General features: G+C 37.6%; 4 protein-coding genes across 18 annotated transcripts in view; all 4 read right to left on the reverse strand.

Moving 5' to 3' along the window:
- Nucleotides 1-20,013, reverse strand: part of nrm (neuromusculin) — a 220,550-nt gene that overhangs the window by 59,384 nt on the left and 141,153 nt on the right. For 13 of the 15 annotated variants that reach the window (XR_011416361.1, XR_011416360.1, XM_070208074.1 and 10 more), the window contains 2 exons: nucleotides 9,837-9,895; nucleotides 6,354-6,969 (listed from right to left, as the gene is read on the reverse strand). Coding sequence is in view for 13 of the 15 variants with exons in the window: in XM_070208074.1 (XP_070064175.1) it covers nucleotides 6,354-6,528 (175 nt within the window). In the remaining 2 variants the exon portion in view is untranslated. Of the gene's footprint in view, nucleotides 1-6,353; nucleotides 6,970-8,427; nucleotides 8,749-9,836; nucleotides 9,896-20,013 lie in introns of those variants that run through there. The other 2 variants (XM_070208066.1, XM_070208065.1) reach the window with 2 other exon arrangements.
- Nucleotides 12,562-13,005, reverse strand: LOC6624569 (calmodulin). The gene has a single exon (XM_002047615.4). The coding sequence runs from the start codon at nucleotides 13,003-13,005 to the stop codon at nucleotides 12,562-12,564; it is 444 nt and encodes a 147-aa protein (XP_002047651.3).
- Nucleotides 13,314-14,032, reverse strand: LOC6624349 (uncharacterized). Its single transcript, XM_002047616.4, has 2 exons — nucleotides 13,876-14,032; nucleotides 13,314-13,820 (listed from the first exon to the last, which is right to left on the reverse strand). The coding sequence occupies exons 1-2, from the start codon at nucleotides 13,930-13,932 to the stop codon at nucleotides 13,314-13,316; spliced, it is 564 nt and encodes a 187-aa protein (XP_002047652.1). The 5' UTR covers nucleotides 13,933-14,032.
- Nucleotides 14,587-15,423, reverse strand: LOC6624519 (uncharacterized). Its single transcript, XM_002047617.4, has 2 exons — nucleotides 15,266-15,423; nucleotides 14,587-15,209 (listed from the first exon to the last, which is right to left on the reverse strand). The coding sequence occupies exons 1-2, from the start codon at nucleotides 15,320-15,322 to the stop codon at nucleotides 14,703-14,705; spliced, it is 564 nt and encodes a 187-aa protein (XP_002047653.2). The 5' UTR covers nucleotides 15,323-15,423; the 3' UTR covers nucleotides 14,587-14,702.

A 20,013-nucleotide genomic window follows, 5' to 3' on the forward strand; every position in this document is an offset into this window, starting at 1 on the left:
GCTCATCGATTAAACCAATTCTTTGATTAGAAAATTGCCACGAAATGTGTAATGCATATGGGAAGACTTGGCTTTTCTTAAGAATGCGGACATCTTATTTTTCTATCATCTCTCGAAAGTCCATTTACTCCGGAAGTTTTCCTTCGAAGCTCCGAGCATCGATTTTCTCTTTACAATTCCAAAATCGATTCCAAAATTTCGCTTATTCATTTTAAATACATAAATCGCTTATTTCTATGAAAATCTTTATATTCTACAGCTCCAGTCGAAACAGTTGGTCTAAATTCGTAAAGAAAACTCATATATTTCATAAATTGTATGCTCATTAAGTAAAATCTCATTTAAGAATAGTTAAGCTTAAATTGAAATTAAGTAAAGTGTACTAAATATTTTAGTAGCAAAAAAAATCCATTTAAGCTCAATATAAGGAAATGTTGTGTGTCGATTTTAATGAATTGCACAACAAGAATACTTGCCAAATCAGACTAACGAGCTTCTTGGACAATGCCATACAGAAAAGATTTAAACTTAAGCATTACATAATTGTATATGCTGTTAACTGCTTCATCAGACAAATTACATCATGTATACGACTTGAGCTGCTTTTAACAACTCACTGCTCATGGCCATATTTAAATCCAAAGCAAATTTAAAAAACCATTTTAAAAGTCAAGAAGCACAAATGCGTGTTCAGCTCTTCCCCATTTCCAACACTCCTTCACACGTACGCACAGAAGTAAATTTTTATTTTATGATAACAACACGCCAACAACAACATCAACAACAACAACAACAGTAACAACAATGCTGCATGTGATGTTGTCACACATCTGACACACACACACTCACACACAGAGTCATATATTTGCGTGTGTGCGTGGCATAAACTGAGCATGTGATTTGTAAAAGGGAACAAAGAGACATTGCGACATCTCTTCTTACCCCTCCATAGATACAATGTGTGTACCACACACACACAAACACCCAACAATTGGCACGTGTTCCCTTAGTGAAATGTATAAAAAAAAAAAAACAATATATACATATATGCATGGAGAGACATGTGTGCTTCCGTCTTGGCAGTCATTTTATAATATACCTCGTACACAGACTCTGGAGACAAACTGCGGCTCTTGCTCCATTTGCTTGCTTTTTGCTCCTCATTTTTTTACAGATCCTGGCAGCTACTTCTCCTGCTAGTTGTCCTATCTTGATTTGTGGCAATTGAATGTCATGTGCAGCAGTAACTGACAGCATAAACATTATCGGCAACACATGCAAAGCACTCACTCCTCTTGCGGCTCCTACGCCCAGTAGCCCAACCAATCTTCATTCACCCCACGCTCAATTTTATAGATACTTTTGACGATATGTCGCGAATTGTGTGCTGTGTGTTTCGCAGATATTTTGGTACGTTTTGCAATCGTGACGCCCGGCTGACTCTGATTCGGATTTCGATTTTAAGCGTCTGCGAAATTGGATGAGAAACAGGTGTTCGAAATTAGTCAGCCAAATATGTGAAGCTGCCAGCGCATGTCAGTGTGTATTTACATCCTATCCATATTCCATTGTCGTGAAAGATGTGCGTGGTGTGATTAAAGAATGCGGCAAAATTGTGAATACAATTTAAATTTAAAGAGTTTGGTATTAAATATTAAAGACAAAGGCAAAAACGTTAATTTCTCAGTGCATTGTGCATTTTTCGAAACTCTTTCTATTTATTTATTGAGACTGTGTCTGTATTTTCCCCATATTCTATTGATTGATTAGATCTGACACTTTAACTAGACAGAGAAATACACAAATATGTAATCTAATTTAAATATTCAGCTGCAGGCCAGACAATTCGAGAAAATCCATTTTCATAAGCTATGCAATTTTTACATTTAAACTGTAAAAAGCAAATAGCAATAAGCAAATAATAAAACTAAAATGTTGCAGTAAATTCAAAAAGCTTTTAGGAACTGACAACGACTGCCTCACGTCACGCTTTTAGAGGAGGGTCTATAAAAATAGCGTAATGATATAATACTAGCCGAACAGCAGACTGAACAACATTTATTTCAGAAATATTTTTGCATGTTTGTTTGCTTGTAAATTGTTAAATACACGAAATGCAATAGCACAATGTTGCAAATCGATTATTTATAGAGCATTTTGAAAGTGTTTTTCTGGCTTATTTTCTATTCAGCCATTGATAGTGCCAATCGAGCGAGCAAAGACTAAAAAACTAACGAAAAACTCAACCACAAGTGTCGCAGCATAAAAGCATTATCTGCTCGTATTGTCCATGAAACATGGAACAGATGTCATAAATTTCCAGAAACTCTAAAGTTAAATAGCGCGTGCAGAGCATAAACTACGAGAAATGCAAAAAACTCTAATGAAAATCATAAAAATGCATATATAAAAGTTGGTGTAAAAAACGAAAATTAAATAAACAAAAAAAAATGACCGAAGCTGAAATACCCTTGTTGGAATATGCCATAATAATGAGATATGCTCGAAATAGGATTCATTAATTGATTCTTTGCTGGCCCATTCCAGATTAGAAATTCACTTAAATTTATTTTTTTTTTTATTTTATTTATTTATTTTATTTATTAATGGTCGACAAAACGAGTGTCTTCCCTATTATTCAAAAGATCAGAATACTCAAAAAAAGCGTATTCACTGAAAAATGTAAGTTAAAAACATTTTCATTAAAAACGGCACCAAAAGTTTCTACATAAAATTTTCCTTTATGCTAAACGTGTGAAGACTTCGCGCCCCTTTTTGTTTCCACGCCCTGCTGCCAACAACTTCTTTATGCCCAGTTTATGCGCTTAGAATACGTTTGAATGTTTTGCGCAATTTTTTCAGGACTTTTTCAGCATTTTATTTTATATTTTTTTTTCTTTTGTTTTGTTGCTATAAAAATGTTTAATGAAAAGTTTGCGCCATAAAGCATCAGGCATCTGCAGTCGGAGTTGTGCCTTTGCTCTGAGTCATGAGACATGCGAATAAGCCAACTTTGAGAAATTCTCGACGACGTCGTTGGTGTTGTTGTTGTTGTTGTTTCTGTTGATCGTCATTTGGCTTCCCATGCAGCGAAGCATTGCGCCAAGTGGGTGGGTGGCCACCGAGAGTAGAGACAAGACATTGTCTGGTCTCGGGCAGGCAAAGAACAAAGCTGGGAAAAACTGCATAGCTAGTCGCTGGGAAGAGCCGGAAACATTCCGCAAATGCATTTCCCATGCACAATTTCTTGCACGCTCAAACAAAAAAAAAAAAAGTAAGCCCGGCGCGGAAATGCATATTTAAGCCAAGAAGTGGATAGCCGCAGTTAACAAACGAGCAACGGCAACAAAAATAACTACGAGCTGGCCGCAATTTTAATTTAATTAAATCAACGAAAAAAATATAAAAAAAAAAAACGACTTCTTACTTTATAGCTGCCACCTTCACTTTCTCACACATATGCACACACGCATGCACACCTCTTTGCACCTGAAGTTTGTTTTTATTGTTACCTTGCGTGTCACATTTCATTTCAATTGCACCCGCGTTCAACCCCCTCTGCCCATACACATACTCTCTCGCTTGCCTCATTCTTCAATATTTTTAATAAGTTTGTTCCACATTGTTCATTGCTCAGCGTCAGCTCGCGTGGCTCCCCATCATGCCCTCTCTTTTTCTCTCTCTCTCGCTCTCGCTCTGTTTCAGTCTCACATCTCTTCTGCAGCCGTCGCCACATTAACGCTTAACAACTTTTTTTTGTTATAATTATTGGTGTGATTTTTTTTCTCAGTTTGTTTTTGTTCTCCGCTTTTGTTAACTCTTTGAGGCACTTTTCGTTTTGTTACTTCCCACCCCCCGCCTAACCTCGGCTGATAATTATTATTTATTTTCAAGGGTCAGTGATTTTCTTGCTTATTTTCTTTTGCCATATTCTTGGCTCTTTTCAAATGAATTTTGTCGTGTGAATTTTTCTTGCTAAAACACATTTTTCCAGCTGTCGTTTTTTTTTATAATAAGTTTCTAGCTTAAAAGTTTGAGCTGTTTTCAAGAGTGACAAAACTTGATCGAAATATTTAATTGGAAAAATATAATTAACTTTCGAATACGTTTCGACAGTGTTAAGAAATGTCACAATCTCATGTATTTGACTTTCCGCCTTCATAGCTGTCAGCTTTGTTTCAAGTTTAAGTGCTGCAAGGCATGTTATGTAACCCATTTAATTGACTTAATGAAAAAACCTTTAAATTTAAGTACATCTACTAATGATCTTCATAAAATATTCCATTGAATTTGTTCCATTCTGCAGCATTTAATGGCAACATTTGTCGCTTATTGCACTCTGACATATTCATTGCCCTATCCAGGAACACTTTATGCGCAGAGCCTTCAAACCCTCAGCAGCATTAATTATGCATTTACATGTTGCATATGCGAATAGAATATGAATTCTATGCACTCTCCTTTTATGAGTGTGCGCATGTGTGTGTGTGTGTGTGCGTGTGTGTGTGTGTGTGTGTGTGTATGTGGATCGCTAATGAACAAAACGCAGTTAGTGCAGTTTGTTGCCTTTGTTTTGTTGGCATACAGCTGCTGCCGCTGTTTTAATTATGTCGATGGCGGGGGAAGGTGACGTCGGGATTCGCACAACAAAGTTACAAATGTTCGAGCGACTGTTTTTGGTAACACAAATGAGGGGTCTTTGTCTGAATCCACCCAAAATTTATGCGGCTATGAAAACGTAACGAGCCGCATTGAAACATTCCATTTTGCATGTAGCAAAAGTCTATAAAAACCAGTCAGAAACCAGTACAAAGCACGACGAGGCGTTGCCCCGTGACTGAGATAAATACGCTTCTATTTCGAATTGAACATGTATTCAGCCAAATAGGATACCCTTTCAGCTTGTTAGTTACAGGGTAAACTTCAAATGGCAAAGCGCATTTAAAGTACGGTGCATCTGTTAACAGATTTTCTTCTAGTTTGCTTAGATTTATGAAAACACCGTCTGGCTAATTAATTAATTAATTATGCGCTTGCGCTCAACATCTTTTTTTTTTTTTAAGTTATTATTATTAATTTAGCGCAGGCAACGTCTAAATTTAGTGTGCAAAGAGGAGACTAAGAAAAAAGTGTTGTCTACCGCTGTAGATTTTCATTTAGTTATGCGCCTCTTTTCCACAAATTCTGTTCATTAGCATTTGTAGGAGCTCAGCTTTGGCGCTGCCTTACTGTGACTTAACCCCCCTCCCCACCGTCTACCGCCCATCTGCCCACCTCATTTTCCACAATTTGTTGCTTTTAAGAGAGGCGCAAAAAAATTGCATAGCTTTTGCATGTTTTGCTTCCTGTTCGTCTCGTTCGTTTTCATATCCCTTACTATTTCTTCTCTTGCCACTTTCCCTGGTCTAACAACATTTTTTTGTTGCTCTTGATGAGCTTGTTGTGTGTTTTTCCATCCTCTATTTTCTTTTAGCTAGCACAAAATGGTGAAGCAGACTTTGGGGCCTTACTCTGAAATTCACAATGACGGCAAAGCGTGCATGGTTAAAGTCAAATTTTTTTTTGTATATCTTTTGGGCGATATGCAAAAATAAGTCTACATAATGTGCACTTTCTTTCATTTTGGTGGGGCTAACTTTGATCACTCTCATGTACTCTGTAACTAAGTATCTATCATATAGTCTATGATATATAATTTGGAATATTGCGATGTTTTGGCTGCAGGTAAATGTCCTACAAGTATATATCCCAAACTACAGCTGTCTTGGTCTAGCTTTAGGTTTTTGAAAGAGTATTAATATCTTGGTTGATTATCTATTAATGCTATATATTTAGATTGAATCTAATAAGGTCTAGAAGGACACACGAAACACATATTCATTTCGCCAACAAGCCCAAATTCAATGCAAGTTTATTGGTAATAATGAGGCTTAAAACTCGCCCAGCGTTAGGCGCATTTCAAATAATTTCTATTCAGTTTATAATGATAATTTGTAAAATGCGTAATTAAATTTGATTGCTCGATAGTTTTCAAAAACCGCAAATTCAATTGCATTTATCAATTGAATGCGATGGAAAAGCATGTGCGTGCGTGTGTATGTGTGTTTAAATAATATACATACATATATATAAAATGGGGTTGATTCCTTTCTACAAATGTGCATAATTATGCTAATGATATTTCGGCTTTTTAATGAGTTTCGTCTGTGGGTAAAATCGTCGTAATCTAGCGAAGCACAGCTTCCAACCCAACCTACCCAAATGACAGCTATGTCTATTATTGTTATTAATAATATATTTTTAATTTTTCTAGATATAATTATAGCAGATAATATAGGTGGGGCGGCACTTACCTATTTGGGCGCTGACATGAGCAACAACTGTCAGGCAGAGCAGCGGCCAAAGCCACGTTGTTGTTGTTCTTGTTGAAGGTTGTCTCGTAAATCCGATTAGCTTTTGGGAACTTGAGGGCGAGGGCGCTCTGGCGGGGCTGTTGCTGCCGCTGTGTTGTAAGCGCCTCAGCAGCATGTTGCCAGTGTTGTAAATGTTGCCAGCTCGTCGTAAGTAATGTTGCCAAGCTTGTTGCTGTTCTTTGCACTTGTCTTTGTCTTAGCCTTGGCTCACTCACACACATTCAATTGGGGAGCGTGAGTGTATTGGATGGGGTCCTTTTGGTCTGTTCGGTTCGTTCGTTTTGTCAGTTGCCGTTGTTCTCGTTGTCAGATTTTAGTTCTGTTATTGCGTCGCTTTGGCATTTAGTTGATTTTTATGGTTTGTTTGATAGATTTTTTTTTGTATTTTTTCTTTTATTTGGCTTTTTTTGTTGTGATTTTTTGTCTCGTACTTTGCTTGTTTACAATTTCATTTCCTTTGCACTGCTTTACACTTAATGCTTTTCTCTGATTTGCTGGCCTTTGTGTTTAACAACTTTGCTATTAAATTTCAATGATTGAACATTATGCATTGGTGCTGCAAAAACAAAAACAGAATTGGAAAATAAGAGAAAATAATCAAAATACGTAGATGTTAATACGAGGCCCGAAGGCATACGAACTTTTAGTTTTGATAATATTTCAATTGGATATATAATCCAAAATATTTCAATTTTTCTAAATTATCGATTTTCAGTTATCGAATATTGTTTATACCGAACTTTTTTTTTATTATTTGTTATATTTAACAATTTATAGTTTTGATAATGATTTAGAGCAAGTTTATTTCAATTTATGCTTTACTATTTGTTAGCTCATTTATATTCGTTTGATATATATATTTGTCTATCTATGAAACAGCTGTAATATAAGCCGCTTTTCGTCAACTACCTATTAACGCGTATGATTCAATAGGAGGTAACTTCGATTGACATCGATACGTGCCTTCAATCTGCCTGCTACATGCCACATGATGATTATATTTTATTTGCATTTGTGATGATATTCATCCACACCGAGCAATCTAGAGGGAGCTCTCAAGTTGTTCCCTAACAGCTGTCAAAATCAAATTTCACACGTGCTTCAATTGCAATTGATACGACTTCAATGGATTTAAAATATAATTTCACATTTCAATTATTTATTGAAATGTTGCCTGTTCTGTGATCTGATGGATTTGATTACAGAAATTCATGCCGTGTCGATAATTTGTACAATTTTAAATGAAATTGCAACCTCGAAATGGAAGAAGAAAACTGAAAACTGAATTATATACTCTATTCGATTAGTTGCTGTGAAACGTACGCATAATGAAGCAAACTTTGAAAGAATTAGCAATAGAATTTTCCCAGGATGTAACTTTATTTTGTTATGTTTTGTTGGTGTGTGTTTTTGGGTCAGAAGCAAACGAAAGCAAACATAATCATTGATGGGTAGAATTGAAGGCAGTTTTATTGGTTTTATTTCAAAGAGAAGCTGTGGCGATGAGGTCAATTTCCTAAAAGTATGCTTGAAAATATTTTGCGATTTCTTGCTGCTGTTTGTTTGTCCAGCACAAACTGGACCGTGGAGGCGATTTGTATATATTTTAGAGGCAGCTGCTTATTGATTTCAACGAAGGCCACATACGCGGCGTATGCGCAATATTTGCCTTTTGGCACTTGCGAAACGAACGAAGCGGGCAAAATAAATAAATAGCAAGAAATGCGCACAAGAGCAACAACAAACAAATAATATTAACCAAAAACTTAGCCAAAATGTTGTTGATGAAAACGTGACTGGACACATTGAGTGGACCGCATATATACAGAAATACAAATACGAATGCAATCACAAATACGAATACATACATATTTTTGTAGCATATACTCGGTATTGTATATATATATATATATATGTATGTGGCTCGGTCAATTTCTGGCACACAGTGACCATCAAAAGTCAACTGCTTGCGCTTCGTCGCTTTCCCCTGTAGGTATTAATATTGTATATTTACCGTTTATTTTTCATTTCGTGACTTTAAGCAGTTTTTTTTTTGTGTTTTCCTTTTAGTTTTTCTCTTTTTTGTTGGAAACCTATTTCCGCCTTTTTAAGATCTTCTGTAATATCAATTCCATTTTGTATGCGTTATTTTGACATCTGTTTGAACATTCAAATAATTAAAAACGACTCGATTTTATAATTTTGTACTTTAAGAAATTATCTCAGCACCCAATGCTCTCGCAATAAAATGCCTGCTAAAAATTACTTAAATATTATCTCAATAGAATTTGAAGGCTTTTGAATACAGAGCGAAAGTGTTAAATGATTTATCTATAACTATTCTATTTTGGAAGCGAGTTAAAACAGCCGAAAACAACAAATAATGGGTTACAAGAAATCAGTTTATGAATGGAGAATTTAAGAGAATTTTATATAATTAAATTTTTACTATATAATTGTAAATGAGTCTGAAGCAAATTTTACAAAGGATTTACTAGAAGGAAATTGCATTGTGTGTCGAATATGATCATAATATTAATTAAAATTATATGACCAAACGAGTAAGTGTTGCTTCAGGTATTACCTAGATTCAGAAACAAATGTTAAGAATCAAAAATACTTCATAATTTCTCCCACAGTCACAAAATATCATGCTATTCATACAAGTATCTACTATTGCTCGTAACACCTGTCTGTCAAATTATTTCGCTTGGAATATTTTTTATAATTTTCTCTGCTTTGCTAAATTTGTTACTCATCTTAAGGCCATTTGCTTTAAATGGCCGTCAAGTTAGCTGCCAGCTAACTAACTAGCTGTCTATTCATTCGACCTCTCACTCCTTTTGCCCATTTACCAGACGTCCTGCGTCCTGAGTCGTGAACGTACTTGATTGACAGCCGCTTTCTCTGCTGGCTGCCATTAATCAGCTTAAACAGCTGGCGCGTGCAAAATTAAAATATCTGCAGCGAAGTAGTTGCTGAAGAAGCCAAATGAAGTGGCATCAAATTGCGCAAGGCATAAGGAAAAGCGACCCGCAGACAAACTGGAAGTATCTATAGATACTTATATCTAATCAGGCGCGCTTTACTCGTTTTATTTAGTATCTACTTTGGGTACTTATTTTTAGGTATTTATATGATTTTGTTGTATTTTTTTGTATTTTTTAGATGGCTTTATTTGTTGATTTGTGATTTATATTGGCCGCATAGCATTCGCTGGTTAATCTCATTTGGCCACGTTCTTCTGATCCTTTTCTGTGTTTGCATCTATTTCATGGATTGTGCCACATAATTTCCCGTTATGTGTTGTGCTGTGCGTCACACATACACACAGAGACGCACACACTGACATATTTGTTGCTTCATTTAATTTCTTATTTCTTTTGCGACATTTCTCTTTTCGGTTTTTTGCCTTTTCTCTACCTTTTCAGCATTCTTCTGGTTTCATGGCAGCCCCACGTTTTGGCCTTGTGGTCATTCAACTGTAAGAGAGTCAAGAACAGAGAGAAAAATACATAAAAAATTATTAGATTTTTCTTATTTCTTTTCTTGTTTGTTTTTTGTTATTGTTGTATTTTTTGTCTTTTTCTAGCGACTTTTTGCTCATGAACTACGGGTGCTCTGTTGCTGAGGTGGGGCAAGACGGGTCGCCTGGCTAAATTGCTTTTGTATGCATATGCCGCATGGTTGGATGGATGACTGACTGGACGACCGTTCCCCACACACAATACACGCACACACACACACACACTCACCTATACACACAATTGTGGGAAATTAGGCAGAAACATATTTAAGGCGATTTTCTTGATGAGATATCGTTTAATGGTTTGCTGTTTATCTTTGCACGTTCTCTTCGGCCTCTAATGAACAGTCAGCAAGTCACAAAAACTTTTACCCCCCACGGACGTCACTCCCCTCTATCAGTCTTGGTTCTCGCTAGCATTTCGCAGGGCTGAGAATATGCTCGTTCTCAGCGGGGTGCTGCACATCAAAATGCCTGCATATTAAGTATACAACATTACGTATACGCACGAGAATGCTGTTAAATTGCCATCGATACTGAACTACAAAAGCAATCGCAATGGGACGCAAATGTTTGTAACACTCCAAAGATTGTCGAATATATATTTTATTGGACATTACGGAACAATAAGTATGAGAATAAACTTTTCAACATGAATAGATAGTTGTTGTTATCATTTTAATAAGGTCTAAAAATGATGCAGTGCCCAAAACTGTGAGCAAAAACCAGTGAGAAGAGAAAGGAGACGAAACGGATATGAAATCACAGGTGGGAAATTTCTCACGCTTAAACGATGCTACCTGCAGTTTTTGTTCAGAGTCGGAAATGCGAAAAACCATTTACAGACGCGGCAATTGAAATATTTTGTTAGCCCGGCCATTAAGAGTTCCATTATGCCAGCTGCATTGACAAAAAGTGTCAAATGAAAGCATTTAAAGCCACAGCTGAGCCGAGTTGAGTTGAGGGCGCACACTCGCTTTCACCGTGAGTTATTTCTTATCAAAGCCGTTCCCATTTAAAAGGGGCTCATTAAAACGGCAATTGGCAATTGGCTGGGAAAACGGCAACAGGCTCAGAGCAAAAGAAACTCTGCAATGGTTAGAGAAATGGCAATTAAATGTTATAGAGTGCCAAGCAAAAAGATTTCCATACCTAAACTTTGCGATTTACAAATGCCTAATGAAAAACTTTAGCGATTGTTTTAATTAAACGGTGGACGGGCCAAATAAATCTTGGGCGGGCATAACTATAAATATGCCTGAGTTATGTTTATGGCTTAGGAAAGCGTCGAACGCGACAGCGACACGTGAATCGCGCATTAAAAGCACTTTTTTCTAACATTTTTGTTTTTTTTTTTTAGCAATTTTAGACTTTTTTAGAAATGGCGACCGCTGCGAGCTGGCACTTTCATAATTTGCACAATATTTTCAGAGACGAGACCAGGCGAGAATAGGAGATGTATTGCTGGCCAGGATCTCCAACTGGCTGACCATATTGTTTATGGTCGAGCTGTGAGTGGCAAAGCCAAAAGCATTTGCCATTTGCCTTTGGCTTCCGCTGCCTGTTTTCGTATCTCTCCTCCTCTTTTTTATTTTTGCCTGTGCTCAAAGACAAACCCATAAAAATGTCACAATTCATCAACGCCGCTAAGTAGTTTCGTATTTTATAACGTCCAAAGGGAGGTAGCTAACTTTTGTTTATATATATATGTATTGTCTTTTTTGCTCTCCTTCCACTTTTGGCCACAAATTTTGAGCGCTTTTAGCGTGACCTCAGCGCATTTTTTTTTTTTTGGCAAGTGGCTTGGTTTTTGGCGCCAAACTGTTCAATGTGCAGCACATCAACACAAATATATATATGTATATATGAAAATGCTTTTGCTTGACCATCTTTTGAGTAATGCGTTTATTATGCACTTAGCCTAACTGCAGGCCTGCTTATGACTAATGCTTTGGTCGCAGCTCTCAAAATCGCATAATTGTAATTTTATTGTAGAGTTCAAGTCATGACAGCTGCATTTTTGGGAATCTGCTGCATACTTGATGGCCTGACTCTCTCAGCTTGTAAATAAATGCACTTTGAAAATATTCACAAAGAACTAAGTCGCATGGCTGTGACGTGAATTCGAAAGCTATTTCCCTAAAATCAAATAACTTCAATGATGTCAATGCTCTCAAGCAACAATTGCAACATTTAAATATGCAATGTAGCAAAGAGCTCAAGCCAAAGGCGAAAAGCGCTTTTTGTAATTTTTATATTAACTAAATTTTAATTTTATATATATATTTATATATATTTAAATATACTTATGTCTAAGTCTGTTAAGCCAGCTTTCATTAAACGAGTCGTAAGATAATCTTTGAAGCCAAATTATGCTCTTACTATACAGTGTATACAGTTCCGTTACTCACTGAATTTTCATAAAACAAATTTAATTTATACCCCTTAACTTATCTAAACGATTCTTCTGCTCTAATACTAATAACTTTACTGGCTTCTGCTGATGAGTCTGGAGATATATGCCATACTCGAAACGCCTTACGATGATCTGCGTATAATGAAGTAGGTTCTGTTTAGGTCTGATCTGTCATCATTTCTTTTTCTTTGAGCGGTTCTTGTGTTCTAACGGGGATTCATCAACTGAACGAACTCTTCGTAGTTGAGGTAGCCGTCACCATCTATGTCGCCTTCACGTATTAGTTCGTCAAGCTCCTCATCTGTGGGCTTCAGCTTTAACGCTATCATTACGGTACGCAGCTGATCCACTCCTATATAGCCGGTATTCTCCTTGTCATAGACACTAAACGCCTCACGCAGCACATCCTCATCTGCTCTTGTGTTCAGTTTTGCCATCATGGCACTGACAAACTCTTCAAAATCGATGCTCCCGTTACCATCTAAGTCCACTTGATTGATCATTGCCTGCAATTCGCTTTCTGTGGGCACCTTTCCCAAATCTCGCATGAACACGCCCAATTCTCTTGCCTGAATGCTACCCTCTCCATCTCGGTCCAATATTTGAAAGGCTCGCTTAAATTCCTCCAGCTCATAGTCAGTCAGATCCATTTTAATTAGCACGGTTGAATTTTGTAAAATAAAAAAAAAAAATCTAAGAGTAATGAAAAGTGTGCTCCGCTCGAGGGTTATGAATATACTTATTTGCCAGTGTGCTGTATTCGTCATCTTTGCTTCGCCTACTTCACTCTGTGTTTTTAGTTTCCGATTAAAATTGTCATCTCCCGTATTGTCATCTCTCGCATTGCCATCTCTCGCATAATTGCAACGAAAATCCTTGCTCGTTAATTCTAAAACATTACTATTATTGAAGCTTTTACTTTTGTCGGCTAATTTGATTCTTGCTATGTAGGGGCTATCTAAAATCCTGTGTTGCTGTAGTCCCAACTGTGGGGATCCACCTCGAAGCGCTTCAAGCGCTCATAATACTGTCCAAAAAAGAACCCCTCCAGCTGATATGTCTTGAAAACCCGAAAGAAGCCCTCATGCACAAATTTATTGTTCCAAACCCAGATGCAATGATTGGGGAAGGCATCGATCACCTGAGCTCTGCCGTTTTGATCTAAGTCGCATGGCAGATGCATTGTATGAAAATCGAACGGCAATGTCGGCTCGGTCTCTGCACGCTTCCTGCGCACAATATTCGTGACCACCGTGCTGCCCGTGGACTGGGACATCTCGAGGGACTTGGTCTGTGTTGGCAGTGTTGTTACGGCGGTGTCATTACTCCGATCAGTGTCCTTGGCCATAGCAATGGTTGCGTTTTGATTGGTGAAATTGGTTTTCAGGCTTTCCGTGGCGTTAGCGCTAGCCGTCACCCCTGGGGGGCTGACCAAAGCTCTAGCATTGCCATATGGCAATTGGCACTGAAATATAATAACCCTTAGATATGGGCCAAGTGATCGCTCGCTTTACGCTTACCAATGCAATTAGCCCAATTAAAAGCGCTGGCAACAGCATATTTATAGGCAACTTCATGATGTTATTAAAAGGTTCTGTTTTAAAATTGTATATGATAAAATTCGTCTTGTGTTTGGGAAATATTCAACCTAATGACAATGTTGTGAGTTTTAAGATTTTAAAATTTATATTCAAATGAAATGTATGTCAACGCAAGCTTGGTAATGGAAAACCGTTCAAAATTGTTAAGCTTCAATACTCAGTGGGCAAAAGATGTCCCTTTCAGCAGAAGTAATAGTTCTCGGTGCCTGCAGATGCGGTATCCATTTGAGAAATGCAAGCTTGGTCGAATAGGTCCGAAGCTAAAGAATAAAGCCGCACGGTTAACCTGAATCTGGAAACTGAAGAGCTTCAAATGAACCGCCACATTTTCCGATAAGGCTTAAGTAACATGCGAGTAGACTGGCCAGACCCCTCTCTGTAGCTGGTCTCACCACCTGGCTGAGAATATGTCAACATTTTACTCTGCTGCAGTACTAAGAACCAACTCGATCCCTTATACTATTGCTACCAGTTTGTCCACTCTAAAAAGCATCATCGTCACCCTACCCGTCATACTATATTCAAGATAGCTGGCCAGTTCTTGGCAAAACAAAAAAATTGCTAGATTCGATAGACAAGTCTGCGGATAATAGAACTTGAAGGCTATTGAAAAAGCCAGGCTTATTCCACTTTTGTTGTTTTGTTTTTTATACAGTTTCCTTTATTTTTGTTGTGTTTTCGTTTTGAATTTTTATACATTTCCACATAACTCACAGTTAATTTAATTGTTGCTATCTAGGGGTTATCTAGAAGCCTGTGTTGCTGTAGTCCCAACTGTGGGGATCGATCTCGAAACGCTTCAAGCGCTCATAATACTGTCCAAAGAAGAACCCCTCCAGCTGATATGTCTTGAAAACCCGATAGAAGCCCTCATGCACAAATTTGTTGTTCCAAACCCAGATGCAATGATTGGGGAAGGCTTCAATCACCTGAGCTCTGCCGTTTTGATCTAAATCGCATGGCAGATGCATTGTATGAAAATCGAACGGCAATGTCGGCTCGGTCTCTGCACGCTTTCTGCGCACAATATTCGTGACCACCGTGCTGCCCGTGGACTGGGACATCTCGAGGGACTTGGTCTGTGTTGGCAGTGTTGTTACGGCGGTGTCATTACTCCGATCAGTGTCCTTGGCCATAGCAATGGTTGCGTTTTGATTGGTGAAATTGGTTTTCAGGCTGTCCGTGGCGTTAGCGCTAGCCGTCACCCCTGGGGGGCTGACCAAAGCTCCAGCATTGCCATATGGCAATTGGCACTGAAATATAATAACCCTTAGATATGGGCCAAGTGATCGACTCGCTTTACGCTTACCAATGCAATTAGGCCAAATAGAAACGCTGGCAACAGAAAATTTATAGGTAACTTCATAATATAATCGAAAGAATTAGAACTATAACTGAGAATATTCGTATTGTGTTTAAATAGTATACAAACTTATAATAATGTGTGAACAAAAATTTTAAAATTTATATATGAATAAAATGTCAGTCTACGCAAGCTAGGTATGGGAAAAACGCTCAAATTTATTATATCATCATCAATAGAGATATTTTCGACTATATAAAAATATTTCTGCCTTTCAACAGATTTGCAATAGTTCCATCCGTTGATCGATCAATATCGATTCCAATCAATTTTTTGAATTATGTAAGTCTCATAATAATAAATGTGTAAATCTCAAAATAATAAATAATATTGAAAAAGCCTGGCTTATACCACTTTTTCTTGTTGAATTTTAAAAAATGGCGAAACTTCAGGCAATGATGCTCATCGCTAATCAATATTTCATATCTAGGTTAATACCTGCTATTTGGCTAGCACATAATGCGTAGCATGCGTCATAAATTCAAGTCTTTTAATTGACTTGTCAACAATCAGCCAAAATGGCGACCAGCTTTTTTCACTGATCGAGGCAACAGCTTAAACAATTTGCCAACGTCTCTTGTGGTCCGAGAACAAAACAAAATGGCGTCGTTACGCAGCGCTTGCTGTGTGTTGACAAAAATTAACCGTATTTTCACCATATACCAGCAGATATATGTATATGCATGCGTGCATATATTGATGGAGGAGTCATAACAGCGGCAACAACAACAACAACAACAGCAGGAACAGCATATTTTATAATATATATATGCAACAAAGTGTCGGAAAAGCTTTTAAAAAATTTGCAACCACACTTTTTCAAACTTGCGGCCTCTACCCCTCTCACTCTAACGCTTCGCAGCGCTCTCTTTCGCACAAACTTTTTAATAAAATGCATTTAAAGCGCCATTTTTTTTTTGGAAGTGTTTTTCTCTAGATTCTTTTTTGTTTTGTCGCTGCGGCAGCTACTGTGAAAAGCTCATGCATTTCAGTTTTTTATACTGTTTACGCCATTTTAACATTATTGTTGTTGTGTGGCCAACAATGTTGTAGCTGTGTGTGTGTGTGTGTGTGTGTGTGTGTGTGTGTGTGTGTGTGTGTGGATAGACATGGCAAAAGTGAAATGGTTATCGCGCTTGTTTGATTTAATTTATTGGCTTAGCGCCATTGTGGCCTGATGTGCAACACTTTACACACAACAACCATTTTATTTATTTTTTTTTTTTGGATTTTCCTCTTCTGCCGCTTGGCGAAGAGCTTGCGGGGCAGCTGAGAGGAGAGTATTGGCCGCACTGGAGTCGCTTTTTGGGAGACCAACTAGCGCTTCCAGTCAATCTACTCGTTGCCCGACTTTACATTTTGTTGCATGTTGTTGAGTTTTTTTCAGCTCGCACTTTTTTTTATAATCATTTTCATTTTGTTTATTTTTTTCTTCTGCTTTTCACTCTGCTCTTGCTTTTGGTTTTCTGATAAAAACGGCTGATTGCTGCGCTTGTCTTGTTCTGGGCTCTGGGAGATAACTGTTTTATATATGAATATTTTTTTTGCGAAATGTTTATTGGCGTCTCCATACACTGTCCAGCAGCAGTGAAAAATAAATTGAAATTCTCTACCCAGTCGGTGGCTTAAAGAATTATTTTAAAGATTCAAATATCTAAAAGTGTTGGATAAGCTTTTATATTTGCAGCAAAATTATGGTTTGGCTTAAAGACAAGTTTTTTACAGCATTTTCTAGCTGCTATTTAACTTGATGAAGTAACATAGCTCATGCAGCATTTTTTAGTGCTTGTTGCATTTAACTCTGACATAATGAAAAAATGTAACAAACCATTCTCAATAAATTCAATGAAGTGCAGTTAATTACACATTCTACTCGTGAGCTTGCAACCCCCAAACGATTTTCAATTAATTACAATTTCCAATTTGCTCGTACCTTCAATTTTTGGCACACGCAACCCCCATCAAGAATCTCGCCCCTAGTTGCCTGCAATGAGAAAATCATTTGCCGCAAAGCAAATGAAAACACTTAACAATTGCCTCATGGTTAAGCGACCCCCGACATTTGGGAACGCTTTCGTGTAAATTGAAATGCTTCATGTTAACATTTGTTTGCCATCAACTGGCAATAGAAAAGAATTGAAAAGAAAAGAAAAGAAAATTGCGTGTAACTGAAAACTGAAATCAAAATAAACAAATTGTAAACTAAGCAATTCAATTTCTACAGTTATGAATTATGCAATTATGACGAAATTGTCTGATGAAATTTAAGAATGAAAGTAACAAATAAATATTTTCCAGCAGAGATTATACGACTAGCAGATACGCTTCCAGAATCTAAATATGGTTTATAATGTGATCATAATATATAGATCATATTATTATATCTTATTTTCTAGATATGCGTAGACTACCCATATCATGATTAAAGGCTTTGCTTATCAACAGACAAAGATTTCGCAACATATTGAAAATATTGCTGCTGTTGCTGTTTGTAGATTTTTTGGTTGTTATTATTGTAGGATTTGCCTTTAATTTGAATGTTGAACGCACTTAGAGCCATTTACGTGGCATACATAAAGGCGGCTTTCATTTGCCTCACCCGAAAGTCAGATGTCACATACATTGAAGTTTGATTCGGCAGCCTGTAAACACCAAAAACAGTCACCAAGTCACGCACACACCCACCCACACACACACACACACAGACAAACACACCCACACACTCAGACAGCCGTACGTTGAAGTGTGTAGGATATCAAAAGTTGACACACACACACACACACACGCACAATGTGAGTGAGGCAGACATGTCAGAATACGAGGGGAAAAGTGGAAGCTTGCCAGGCTATTTGCTTGCCCTTTTCTGACATTTGCTGCCAAAGTTGATATTATTAATTTACAGCGCGTACCATGCGAGGGAATGTCATTGCCGACAGCCCTTCACACTCCACCCGCCACGAGAGAGCCCACCGCAAAGTATGCCACACGCATTTTCCTTGTCCTGGCGACATTTATCGGCAAGTTTGTCAGAAGAAAGGAGAGGAGCGACCGCTAGCGGGGAAAAGGGAGGGCCCATGTGTGTAGTAGGTCCTGGCCACACGCTCACACAACGGTGCCATAATCATAAAATCATTTTATTGCGCTGGCAATTTCATTATTTCGGATTTTAATGTAATTTCTCCCAGTTGGATTTGATGCTCAACTTTCGCACAAGGATCTTAAATTTCACTTGACTTGGTGTTTTTTTGGGCAATTGCGCTGGCAATCGACTGGATCCTTAGCTAATTAGGCACATGGTCAAAAATGATAAAACTTTCCAAGTATATTTCACTAATTAATTTGCAAAACTCATTTCGTTCATTGTCCGCAATTCTCCAGCGTGTGCTTAACACAACTTTGCGTGCTACAAGTGCCACAAACAAAAAAAAAATGAAATAAAATAAAAACAGTCTGAGAGGGCACAAAAAGGCATCCCGGATAAGTCCCCAGAGGTGTGAGAGTGGCAAGAAAAAAAGTATACAAGAACTGTGCCGAATATTTAATACACTTGCTGACATTTGATGTGCGGCATAGTATTTTATGAGTAAATGCAGTTAAAATCCAATTGTACATCAAGTGTAGGACAGGGTTCAGATCAATTTCCAAAGAGCCTAATGAGTTTCAAGTTAGCACAGATCTCTCCATGGGCTACAATAACCATTACATACTTTAATAGTTTTATTAAATATCCTTTATTGCAAACCATATAACAAACTTTTAATACTCAGCATAGAGAAGTATAAAATAAAAAGAAATAAAATAAAATGTGGTGTGACTTTTGGTCAGCTGCACATAAATTTAGATTAGAAAAAGGTAATACCTCCATGTGTACACTCGCACATTTGAATGCATGCCTGTCGTAAATTCATCACCAAATATCAACGCACACCATCAGCAAAACATAAAAAGGTGTGTGAGCCAAATGCAAAAGGAAAATAAAAACCAAAACAAATAAATAAACCAAGCATGAAAAATGTTTCGTGTGTGTGGTTAACAATTTGCGTGTTTTTACTTATGCGACTCGCTCAGCTCTTATCCCTTATTTCATACCATTTTTCTGGATAACAGGTGGCGAGCACACACTCACACACACACACACATACCAGGCGACTTGGCAACCCTGCCTATGTGTGCGCACGCTTTACAACACTGCCGCCTCAGTGCTGCACAAAGTGCAGCGCCATATTTGGGTTTCATTACATATAATATATCACGCTAAAATAATTTCAATTATTTTCAGCTAACGTTAATTTTTTTTAAGTCACTTTGCCAACATGTCGCGACACAAAAAGGGTGCACAGCATTAAATAGGGACACTTAGGACAAGTCTACTTGACTACTAGATACTCTTTCAGGGTCTCGAAATCAAGCTCTTGTGGTTTAACTAGGCTTCTCTGCTTGTAACAAACCACTTGAATTGTTTTATTATACCCCATATATGATATGTTGCCAATATCCAGCAGTTGGCAGCTAGTCAAAAAATAAAAACAGGCCTTAAAACAATGCGTGCAGTAGCTGACAACTGTGTGTCTATTTGGACAAAATACCAGCCAAATATATGATGCATAAGCGACACACGCTACAATACAGAACCCTCTTTGTTTAGTTGGCAAACAAAATGAAAACTCCGACAGCTCCAGTTCCAGACAGTTGGC

The sequence above is a fragment of the Drosophila virilis genome, chromosome 3 (assembly GCF_030788295.1).
Source record: "Drosophila virilis strain 15010-1051.87 chromosome 3, Dvir_AGI_RSII-ME, whole genome shotgun sequence".
Lineage (NCBI taxonomy): Eukaryota > Metazoa > Arthropoda > Insecta > Diptera > Drosophilidae > Drosophila > Drosophila virilis.